Genomic DNA, 11,456 nt, shown 5'->3' with positions numbered 1-11,456 from the left:
TCGGACGCCAGCAGCTCTTTCTGTCCTTAACGGGGATGTACTTGCGGTTCGCTTTCTCCTGATCTTTAGTACTTTTGTCTTGATCTTTGTAACTCGAGTTCAGAAACGTTGGAGAAAGTGGCAGGAGTTAAATTCTGCTGCAAAAGGTAAGAATTTAATTTTCAAATGTTTCTTTTTCAGCTAGCGTTGTGGCAGACAGCGTACCAGGGTTCTTGGTTTAGCTCAACACGTTGCAGCTTTCCTTCAGCCAGCTGAACCAACCACCTCACTGCCCTGTCCCCAATGAAAAAAAGCCTTGCTCGCTAGACATGTGATGCTGAGATCAACCGCCATGATTAGAAAGTGCTAAAACATCACTGGCTTTTTGTGACCTTTGCAAGGAGACAGCTCTCATAAGGTTTATAAGAATGGGTAATAAAACTTTGCTTGTTGTTTTTCTGTCTCCAGATGGAAAACAACTCTATTTCAGGGTTCCCGTCATCCAGATTAAATAAAAGACTCCATTCATATGTAGCATTTGTTTTTAACAATGAACCACATAACTTTTACACAGAAAACCAAAATCTCTTGGCCTTGCTGCTACCATTGTTGTTAGAGCACTGGCAGTTACAAAGGGAGCGCTCTGCAACGCTCGAATTTCTGCTCCCCCAGAAAGTTTCCAGAACAAAGACTGCACATTGCTTAACTGTGCAACTTTATGTAAACCTTAAACATGACATGTACAACATCTGGGAATTAGTTACTTCCAGCTTAAGCACTTCACAAATGTACACTACACAGAGTACTTAATAAGCAGCGTGTGCATTGCTACAACTTAGCAGAAAGGAAATCTCACTCCTATGGGGCTGGAGCTGCGGGCCACAGACTCGTTTGGGGGGAAGACTTCATTTGAAGACCACAAACCATGTGCATTTCTCTCTGCACGCCTGCAGCACAACAAACCGTGCACCTCTGGCACCGGGGCTGGCCGGCGCCTGGACAGCACCGAGGGTCTGCCTTGGGCGCGCAGGGCTGCGCCAGAGCCCCTCCTGCTGTGCTGGCTCCTTTTAAAGACGTTCTCTAAGCGAGAGTAAAGCACCTCTCTTTATATAATGAACTGTAACCCCCTTGGGAAAAACAAATTTATGAACGCTTTAACGTTACAAGTACCCAACGCAGACAGGTTTAGATCTTTGAACTAAGAATACTAAGGGGTGTCCGCCTGCTAGGCAGAGAGGGGTACCTTTAAAGTCTATCAGAATGTTACTGAAGGTTGCACGTTTTTCATTAATTTTTAGGACACCGAGGTTACTCAGAAGTGACTTTTGCCCTAGTTACTTAGCCCCTAAAGAGAGCGACAGAGAAGTAATTACTCAAAGAACAGCAGCAATTACACAGCAGCTGAAGACGCCTGCCAGGTGGGGAACCTGCTTACCCGCTCCTCCCTGCGCACTGTGTAAAGTCTGACTAAAGCAGCAGACAGTTCCACGTAAATAGCCCGTCTTTACCACCACCACAGTTCAATTCAGATAAATGTTTTATTGGGAAATAAGTGTTACACTGACTGAAAAACCACAACCCACCAGGATTTAACCTCTTCAAGAGTTAAAATTAGCTGAACTGTAGTTTTACACAAGACCATCATCAACACAGAAGGAGTTCCTGCTGGTCCCCAAAGAGAGAGGTGCCTTAGAGATACAGTCCCTCGGGGGTTCCCTCCTGCTTCTTATAGAGAACGTTCTCTTTAGACTTTTTGAAGTCTTCATTTGTTACTTTCATTCGCCGTTCCCTCAAAGCCATCAGTCCAGCCTCTGTACAAATTGCCTGCAACAGAGAAAGCAAGAATAAGTTATTGTCTCCGTGCAGCCCCTCCAAGCCCCACCTCAGCAGACAGCAGCATCTTCTGACTCTGTAGTAGAAGTGAAGAGTGTTAAGAATGTAAGTTTGGTCAAGTTCGAGGCTGTTCAGTAGCACTGCAGCATGTAAAACAAGCTGGATAAAGCCAGATGAGCATGTCCTTCTGTATCAGAGTAACACGCCCATGACCGAAAGTCAGGTTCCTAACAGGAGTACTTCCCTTCTGCGCACAGAGATGCATCCAGCTCCGTTAGCAGCGGACCGTGTCACCCTGCAGTGAGGTGGTAAAGCACTGCCGCGGCTGGTTAAGCTGACCGGTGGGGGAACGCTAGCAAGGGCTCGCTCTGCTTCACAAAAGCAGACTATCTGTGCTCGAAGCTTCCTAATCTACAGTTGCATTTTTACCTGCTTGCAACGTAGTCTCTAAAAATGCTTCTTACCCTGCACTATCTTAAGTAATGTTTAAGCTATCTTGCGTGTTTGTGCAGGATTCCACATTCCCCTTCTAGTTTCCACTTTGCTACTTCACAAATTTCATATTCAGATAACGCAGGTACATACTTTTACCAACATGAGCTACCTCAATTACAATTTTGATAAATTTCCCATTCGTAAAGTCATAAAAGGTATTTTAGAGCCATCCAACCGTCCCTGAGTGATGTAACCAGAAGTAGTTCGACAACAGTTTCAACAGACAATGTTTTTGGATGCAGTAAAAAAAAAAAAAAAAGAGATTTGATTTGTGTTTTGAAGTATAACCACGGTGACATACACTGACCTTAATATCTGCACCACTGAGATCATCTTTTGCCATAATCAGCTCATCCAAAGTCACATCATCTGCCAACGTCATCCTACTTGTGTGAATCTGAAAGATTCGCTTCTTGGTCTTTTCATCGGGTAGAGGGAACTCGATTTTCCTATCAATACGCCCTGTGCAAAAGAAAAGTTCAGTCTTAGGTTTTTTACGTGCAGCTATAGGAAACAGAGCAGGAAGGACATTTCAGGGTTAGGCTGACGGCGACTGCTTCTTCACCCGCAGCCAGCCCTGTCAGAGTAGGCAGGGAGGTCAGACTAGTTGCAACGAACAGGCAGCTGCTGGAGCTGGAAGATACCGCGCTGCTGAAAAAGCCTGTGTCATTGCCGGTGAGAGACACCGCACCTGGGAAACAGGAAAAGCCTTCCTCGAGTCACATATAAATATCAAAAAACCCGACATGTCATAGAACAGAAAAGTATTAATCAAATACTTCTGTTCTTGTAATAAATTTTATTCTACTTTGAGATTACATTTAGCTCTGAAGTTTAATTTTCTGCTGCATACACATACACGCACAAAATAAATCACTGTGGCAACTCGAAGAACTCTTCCTCCCTATATAACCAACCTCGCCCAAAAAACCCCAAAACAAAACCACAAAACCCGAACTGAAGAAAGAAGGTTTTGCATAAATAGTTCTGTCGCAAGTCCCTACCAGATGTTTCCTCTATGCCAGCAGGGACTTTGGATGTTCTGGTACTCATTGTTCCAACTTTAATGAGCAATCTTTTTAAAGATATTTTCCATCCCTGGATCACTCCTGTTTTTCTTTAGTTTTACAGTATCTTTCCTAAAAAGGGTTGATGGCACCACATGCGATATTCCAGACTACCACACACCATGGTAAAATCAGTCCACCGAGCTGCTAGAAGTGCCCTGCTTGCTCAAGCAACGGCTATAATTTAAATACCCCATAGGTGTAGGAAGTTTCCTTCCAACAAGTTTTAGATCACCTGAGCTTGTCTTTTAACGCTGCTATAGTATGACCCCCTCTGTACTCTAACAGCGCTGTTTCTGACTTGGAGGGGGTAAGGCTAAGATGAGGGCAAAACCAGGCTTTTTTGAAAAAACACAAACACACCTCAGCAACTTCGTACTGTGGAGGGTTTTTTTCTAAACTCCTGGAGTCCATGCAGTCTAGTGACCGTTCAGAGTAGTTCTTGGACAAATCTTAAACGATCTTTGCTCCCCCTCTTACCTCTGCTACTTGTCGGTAAGGAAGCAGACTGGTTCCCTTGCATCAAAATCCAGGCTCTCCCTGCTAAGGCTGAGGTTCTGATCTATGAGGCACAAGTGGTGCTGCCCTGCCTTCCCCAGCTGCTCAAGACGTTAACGAAGTGCTGCTGCTGCACTGCAGCTTGCCTTAACAATTACTTAAAATAGCTTGCCATCTTAATACAAAGGAAGAATATTCAAGTTTTTTATGTATATCTAAGAGGAATTAACACATCTCTTCTCTTCCATAGGTTTTTCTCCCATTTGGAAGCTTGTGAATGGGTTCTGATTTTAACAGACAGATACACCAACACAGATGAGATGGTGAATAAAGACAAGGCAGTAACTTGCAGTCTTTTTACCAGCCCGTGTTTGACAAGCTACAACAAGGCCTTTCACAAGAAAAGTGACTTAAGCATGCACAGCGGGAAGTCTCTTACCTGGCCGAATTAAAGCTGGGTCCAGTGTTTCTATTCTGTTTGTAGCCATGATGACTTTAACATCTCCCCGAGAGTCAAACCCATCCAGCTGGTTCAGCAGCTCCAGCATTGTACGCTGGATCTCTCGCTCACCACCTGAATTTGAGTCATACCTTTAAGAAAACAACGTAGTCAGAAAAAGCACTATGCAAATTTAAGAACATACTTCACATAACTGCCACAAACGTATAAACAAAATAGTGTGTGGTTGGTTGTTTTGGTGGGGTTTTTTTGGGGGGGATTTTTGTTGTGGTTTTTTGTTTTTTTTTTATACCCATAACAGATTTTTTTTTATTTAATGTTCACCCATAGAAAACAAGCGGGTTCTCAGAATCATATTGTGACGTCTAGGTAAGCAAAGAGACACTGAACTATTCTTGTAGCTGGGGAAAGTAACAGCAATCATGTGAAGGAAATGTGTCCTTTTTCCATGTTTGTTGTGCATTTGGAAATCTTTTTCCCCCCTAACAAAACAAACAAATGAACGTAAAAAAGGAAAACCCCCTAAATCTTAAAAGCACATGCATCCACTTCATAGGAAATACAGCTGGTCACTCACTTTTGCATTTCAGAGTTTTTCCACAGGCACACGCCCTTCAGCCTTACTAACGCGGATCCTGGTTTAACTCTGCTCTTCCCGAAACACAGGCACCAGTGGCTGCGTTTCCCTGCTCAGTAGCTTAGCCATTTCCTTTTGCTAACATCAGACCAGATAACCTACATCCAAAACAGCTCACCCATGTTTAGGAGCAGTCTGAAGCAACGTAACATTTACGAAGAATTCCGCATGTTCTGCACTTCACCATCAGTCCAATCCTTTCTATGTATGCTGAGGTACATGGGGCAGAAGCTGCCTGATACTGGGGCTTCAGGCCGGCAGCTGTGTAGTAATACGTATGGGCAGCTTTTTATTTGTTTGTTTTTTTGGTTTTTGTTTTTTTTTTTTTTTTAAACATTTGACTACTATGAAGACTATTTGTATCAGACAGTTCCAACCAGCCTATGGAGTTTTCAAAGTAATACAACTTGGATACAGGCTGCACAATAGTTCAGTGTGGCATGAGCAATGCTTCTCCATGACATCACACTCTAACTTACCATATACTATTCTAAGAACATATGTATTTAGCCACCTACCTAGAGAGGCAAACAATAAATGGGTATATTCTGTATTAAGCACACTGCTTTACTGTTAAATCATGAAAGCCAATTACTGTAGACTTGGGTTTGCGCTTAGAGGATACCACACGGACTTACGCACAGTGTCTCTGTTTAAGACACTGTAGTAGAGATGCTACCAGGTAGCAAGAGAACAGAGGTTAAGTCTCCAGTCGTATCTATTTAATACGAAAAGGCTGTGAGATATTTTAGTTTCAAATAAGTCATTTAAGTTTTACTTGTTAAAAATGCTTGTATCAAAAAGAGTATGACGAAAATGGCAGCAGAGCTAAGAAACTGAATATCAGTATGGTTGCAAAAGAAGTGTTTCTAGTAAACCTTTTATCGTCCCTGGCAATACGTGTGTGTGAAGCGGGAGCTGGAATACCGCACCTCTTTGTACCAATGGCATCAATTTCATCAATGAAGACAATCGAGGGCGCATGCTCTTCAGCCACACGGAACAGTTCGCGCACGAGCTTTGGACCGTCGCCCAAGTATTTCTGTATAAGTTCTGAACCAACCACTCTCAGGAAGGTTGCTGAAGTTTGGTTTGCCACTGCTTTGGCTAGTAAAGTTTTACCTATTTTTAGTTGGAAAGAAATACTGTAATTAGGCTGCAGGTCAGAAAAAAAAAGTGTTTTAACAAAACAGTCATATGAATTTTATGACAGACTTAGCAATGTTTCCATACTAAGCAAGCATAATTTACTTTACGTGTGTTGCCTCAGCACGGTTGTTACTGAACTGTAAGATACCTGTGCCAGGTGGGCCATACAGAATGACTCCTTTGGGTGGCTTTATACCCATCTCTTCATAATATTCAGGATGGGTAAGAGGAAGCTCCACAGACTCCTGCAGCACAAGAAAAACAAACCTGAGTTTTTATGAAAAGGGCGAGCGTTCTCCACAGAAGTTCTGTGGAGATCTCGAGAACAGCATTAATAAAAGCAACGAAAGTGAAAAGAACTTAACTAATTTCAAGACAGACCTTGAAAAATACGTGTCTCTGCCGCCTCCAATTCTAAGGCAGACAGCTACTCTACCTGCACAGGTCTTCCTATTGTTTCCACCTGACACGTGGAAGAGAAGCAGTGAGCGTTCCCCATCCACCAACCTAAATGCATCGTTCGGAGTGTAGAACCCAGGAGTTACTGACTCCCAAACACTCGTGGAGGACCTTGGGGCGGGGGGACCCTTTATGAAAGGCTGCCTTCCACCATGAGTTACCAGATACTACAGATCAATATTTTTAGAGCATTTGTGATTTTGGATGCCAACCCAAAGCAAAAAGGTTGAGTTTTACCAGGGTTCAGATAGAGCTCTGCTGGTAGGAAAACAAACAAACACAAAAAACCCAACTAAACAAATGCAAAACCAAAACAAGCCAAAAAAGCCTCTACCCACCAAATCCTTGGACTGCACGGCAACAGACACTCAAACCAACTTCTGCTCTTTTTACAATTTAACTCTCATCTTGCAACAATCAATAACTTCACATGTTGCAAAATAATAAGTTATTGCACTGATTTTATGAGCTCAGGCCTCTACAGATTCCACAGCAACTGTGAAAGGCTTCTGTGCGTACAGTTTGTGAATGGGTACGCTACCCACTTAAGAGATTTGGGTCCGTGAGTCCAAAATCAAATGAAGGAATACACTAGCAAGATACAAAAGAACACGACGCACAGCAGCTGGTCCTGCTGTTACACTTTCAAGCTCCCAGCACAACAGCTACACTGCTAGCTTACTTAACAGTGTAAATTAGTACAAGTGAGTACCTTGATTTCTTGAATCTGGTTGTCAAGGCCACCAATGTCAGCATACGTTTCTTGAGGAGCTTTCTCCACTTTCATCACAGTAACTAAAGGGTCTGTGTCATCCATCAGGACTCCTATCACAGCGTGAACCTAATTCAGGCATTAAGAGTTGTCAAAGAAAGCAAGCAGAGTCATTAATACAAGCTCAAGCCTAAACCCAATGCCCATCTGTTTAGGTGCATGAAATAAACAGCATTAGCTCTCAGACCTTATGATCCTGTGTTCTCAGAAAAAAAGGCCAGTTAAGAACAGGACAAGAACTTGTGCTTCATTTTATAAAAAACAACTCACCTTATGATTTAGCAAAACAGAGCAGCCTGGCTCTAGCAGATCCTTGTCCACAAAAGACAGGATACTGACATAGTGTTCCGATCCTACTGATGTGGACACGATAGCGTGGTTGTCATCAATGATCTCCTCCAAGGTACCCACGGACATCGGTGTTCCCCTCAGATCATCCACCTTGGATCTTTCTTCCTGTTGTCAAGAAGAATCCCAGAAACAACTCAAGAACCCAGGCAAAAACATTCTTGTACAACACTGGCTCAACAGCTCACACCAAACATAACGTAACCAGTCTTGGCTATTGTTGTTTCACTGCCCCAAAAGGCATAAAAGCATAGGCCAGTAACAAAATCCACTATTATTTTAGTCCTATCCTATGGACACTAGGATGGACACTATATGGACGTGCATAGCTAGAATATTCTTTCTTTCTTTATTGATGGATATCTGGGAGATGCACTTTGACAGACCACTAAGAAACAAAAAACCACTGTGGCCTCATCTGTAGCAACCCATCCTTGGACTAAAACCATTAAACCACTAGAAAGAAGTCCTCTGTTTTCTGGACAGTAATTGAGATTTAATGAAGAATTGTAATATACATAATACGTTTGTATTGACTTACACATTCATGGCACTTTATCTCCATTGCTTTTGTATGAAGTAGCTTACATTAGAACACTTATTGTAATATTAGAAGTAACAGTTCACTCAAACCTCACCTCTTGTTTTTCTTCCAAAGGTTTCATCTGTTCTTGATTCCTGATAAATTCTTCCTCCATTAAGAGGTAATCTTTAATTCTCTCCAATTTCAGCAATTTGAGCCTGCACTGTGTGTGAGGAGTCACTGTAATCAAAGTGGAATCACAATATTTTAGACCAAGTTTGACACGGTACCAACTATTCACTAATTCAGTACCAGAAATTCTGCTCTATTTTCTGACAATAACTCCTATATGAGCAGCAGACACTATTTTACTTGTCGCACTGTAATTCCAGGTAAAAAACATTTTGAAAGATAATGTTTCCTCTGCATTCCTCCTCATTTCAATTTCTCTCTCTCTTACCCAGGAATTCATGGGCTGCATCTTGCATAACGATAGTCTTATTTTGTATTTTTACGTTACCTAGAAATAAAATTACATTTGGCCTTCTGTTTAATCATTTGCGAGCTACGTACAGCCATATCCAGGGGAGAGGAGGGCTCTGCACTTCTTGAAGAGCGGACAGTCCACAGGACTGCCGGGGCAGGCAGAATGCTTACCCAGGGGGAGTTTGCTGGCAGCATCTGGTCCCTTTGTTTTCTTCTTCTTTTTCCCCACTCTGGTTGGAACTGGAGGTTCATATTTCTTCTTCTTATCCTTATTCATGAAAAGAATTCCATGGGAAAAAAAAATAAATCAGGATATTAACAATGAAAAAAATACACAGAGATGTTAGGCACACAGACAGAGAGAGCTGCTCAACTTAAGATGAATGGCTACACAACAAAATTGTCTCCTGTATGATAAATAGCGAGAAGCCCCAAAGGAATATTCTTCATATTTTTTAAGAAAGTTCAAAAATTTCTTATCCTGCTTATTTTACATCCCTTTTTATTTAGATTTCTGCCAATTTCCAGTGAATATAGAGCATAGAAGGCTGAAGCCTGAAGTAAATCACAAACAAAATTCATACATGAAAGGATGAGGAAAATGCTGAATCTGAACATTTCTATTGCATTTTAAATCAACAGGGAACATGCATGCAGTGTGCCAGCTTAGACACAGCTTGCCATGTACATTATACTTCCATCTCCAAAGAAAACTGGAAAGGTCTCTAAGGATCCACGACATGAAGTACAGACCTCATGCAGATAACAGCATAATGTCATTTTCAAACCAAAACCAGTTATTTAAGTGACAGCTTAAAGGCAACTACTCTTTCCTAACCCAGATATAGTTTTATTCTTTTTAAAAATAAATTACCACTGCCAAATAATTTCAGCATTCCATTACAGTTAAGCCCCCTTTTATATTTTTGAACAGCAACCCGTTTTCTCCAGTGTGCACCCAGAAGAGAGAAAACATTTCATCAAAACTAGCAAGAGTGTAATTTTATGCAGTTCTGAGTACAAGAATGAAAAAACCCTGTAAGATAAAGTCTGTTGCAGCCAGCCTCTGTACTAGCACACCTGCAGTTCATCCTACAAGCAAAAACATTTGGTTTTAGTTACCTTGTCATCCTTCTTGCCACCACCAGGACCATGTCCACCACTCTGACTTTGACCCTAAGTAAAAAGAAAAAAACAAAACCAAAACAACAGCCAAATATAATTACACTACTATGAATCTTGAGACATAAGGACCCTTCAATGTAAACAAATGCCATAATTAGACTTCTCCTATCTAAACAAAATACTAATATATTCCAATTACTTGTCAAAAGTCAGTGAATAAAGAAAAGCACGCACTTAGGAGGCAGGGAAGGCCAGGTTGGATGGGGCTTTGAGCAACCTGGTCTAGTGGAAGGTGGCCCGGCCCATGGCAGGGGCTGGAACCAGATGATCATTGAGGTCCCTTCCAACCCACACAGTTCTATGATTGTATGTTTATCGGTATGTTTTTGACTCACACGGCATTGCACTGTCTTGCTACACTGCAGTTTTAGCTCATTCCTTGCTAGTGTAAATTAATGAGCACCGCTAAGTACCGTGTACCATGAAGAGTTCTCCTTCACTCTCCGATCAGCTAATTTACCCGCCCCTCCTCCCGCAAGGACAAACCGGTACGGCTGTCGGCAGGGACCTGCCACCGCTCCCCGCAGGCGGCCCACCTCTCCGGGGCGATGCCCAGGCCCCGCTCCCGCCTGGCGGGGCCCTGCAGACCCACGGCTACAAAACCACCTTTCTCCTCCGACAGCGAGCAACGAGGCGAGCCTCCCGCCGCAGCCAGCCCCGCCTCACAGCCCTGCCCGGCCTCAACGTAACCGGCCGCGCTGCCCCCGCCGCTGCCCCGCCGGGGGCGGCCTAGAGGCCCAGCGCCAGCGGTGACTCCGCAAAAGCCCGGGCGGCGGCGGCGGCGGGATGCCTGAGGAGACTCGCGCCCCCCACACCCTCCCGCTCTGAGCTCGGCGGCGGTGCCGCCGCCGGCACAGCACGGCCCCCCCACCGCGCCGCACGGCCGCCGGGACCCGGCGGCGGGGAGCGGGCCGCTGCCTCACCATCCTGCCTCGGCGCCGCGCCGGAAATACCGCCCCGGCGGCGCCCGGCGACGGACGCGGCGGCGGCGTCACTACGGGCTGCGGCGAGGGCCAAACCCGGCCGGCGGCCTGGGCGGGGCACAGGCGGGGCGGCGGGTCACGTGGCGCCGCCGCGCGCGGCGGCCGTTGGCGGTTGCCTGTCCCCTCCGGCGGCCCGCCGGCCGCCCGCCCCCCGTCCTCCCGGCGGCCGCTGCCCCCGCGCCTCGCCGCCCCGGCCTCGGGCCCTGCCCATTTACCCCGCGTAGCCGCCCGGGCGGCGCAGGGGCCGTGCGGCGGCCGTTGGGGCTGTCACGCCGGCACCGAGCAGCAGAGGGCTCCGTGCCGCTGCAGCTGCCCGCCGGGCCAGAGCGGCAGCCGCGGCCGCCGCCGTGTGCGCCGCCCCCCGCAGGTGCGCGTCGGCCGCGGGGGTCTCGCTGTGTGCTTTGAAAGGCCCTCGATTCAGCAGGGCTCTGGGTGCCGGGTGGTGGTTTCCTGCGTGACGTTACACGTGAAAGCCGCCCGGCTTGCTGTTGTTCCTGCCTGCGGGCGGTTCACATCGTGTCTGAATTGGTCCTCTTGAGTGCAACGAAGCGTTTGCTGGAGCAAAAGTCATTTCTGTCCCCT

The 11,456-nt window shown here is 45.3% G+C and overlaps 1 protein-coding gene across 2 annotated transcripts; it reads right to left on the bottom strand.

The window, feature by feature from the left end:
- Nucleotides 1-1,498: 1,498 nt before the first annotated feature.
- PSMC1 (proteasome 26S subunit, ATPase 1) lies at nucleotides 1,499-10,929 on the bottom strand. Of its 2 annotated transcripts, none has more exons than XM_087747499.1 (11): nucleotides 10,815-10,929; nucleotides 9,829-9,882; nucleotides 8,878-8,974; nucleotides 8,336-8,460; nucleotides 7,620-7,805; nucleotides 7,290-7,418; nucleotides 6,267-6,363; nucleotides 5,902-6,091; nucleotides 4,312-4,463; nucleotides 2,615-2,769; nucleotides 1,499-1,803 (listed from the first exon to the last, which is right to left on the bottom strand). In XM_087747499.1, the coding sequence occupies exons 1-11, from the start codon at nucleotides 10,815-10,817 to the stop codon at nucleotides 1,669-1,671; spliced, it is 1,323 nt and encodes a 440-aa protein (XP_087603625.1). In that variant the 5' UTR covers nucleotides 10,818-10,929; the 3' UTR covers nucleotides 1,499-1,668. The 2 variants fall into 2 exon arrangements, with proteins under 2 accessions (XP_087603625.1, XP_087603626.1); XM_087747500.1 differs by lacking the exon at nucleotides 10,815-10,929 and adding an exon at nucleotides 10,428-10,446.
- Nucleotides 10,930-11,456: the final 527 nt, after the last annotated feature.

This window comes from Nipponia nippon, unplaced genomic scaffold (assembly GCF_047370975.1).
Source record: "Nipponia nippon isolate SJK-2023a ecotype South Korea unplaced genomic scaffold, ASM4737097v1 scaffold_11, whole genome shotgun sequence".
Lineage (NCBI taxonomy): Eukaryota > Metazoa > Chordata > Aves > Pelecaniformes > Threskiornithidae > Nipponia > Nipponia nippon.
The sequence above is the reverse complement of the archived record's forward strand: the minus strand, read 5'-3'. Positions and strand labels throughout refer to the sequence as shown.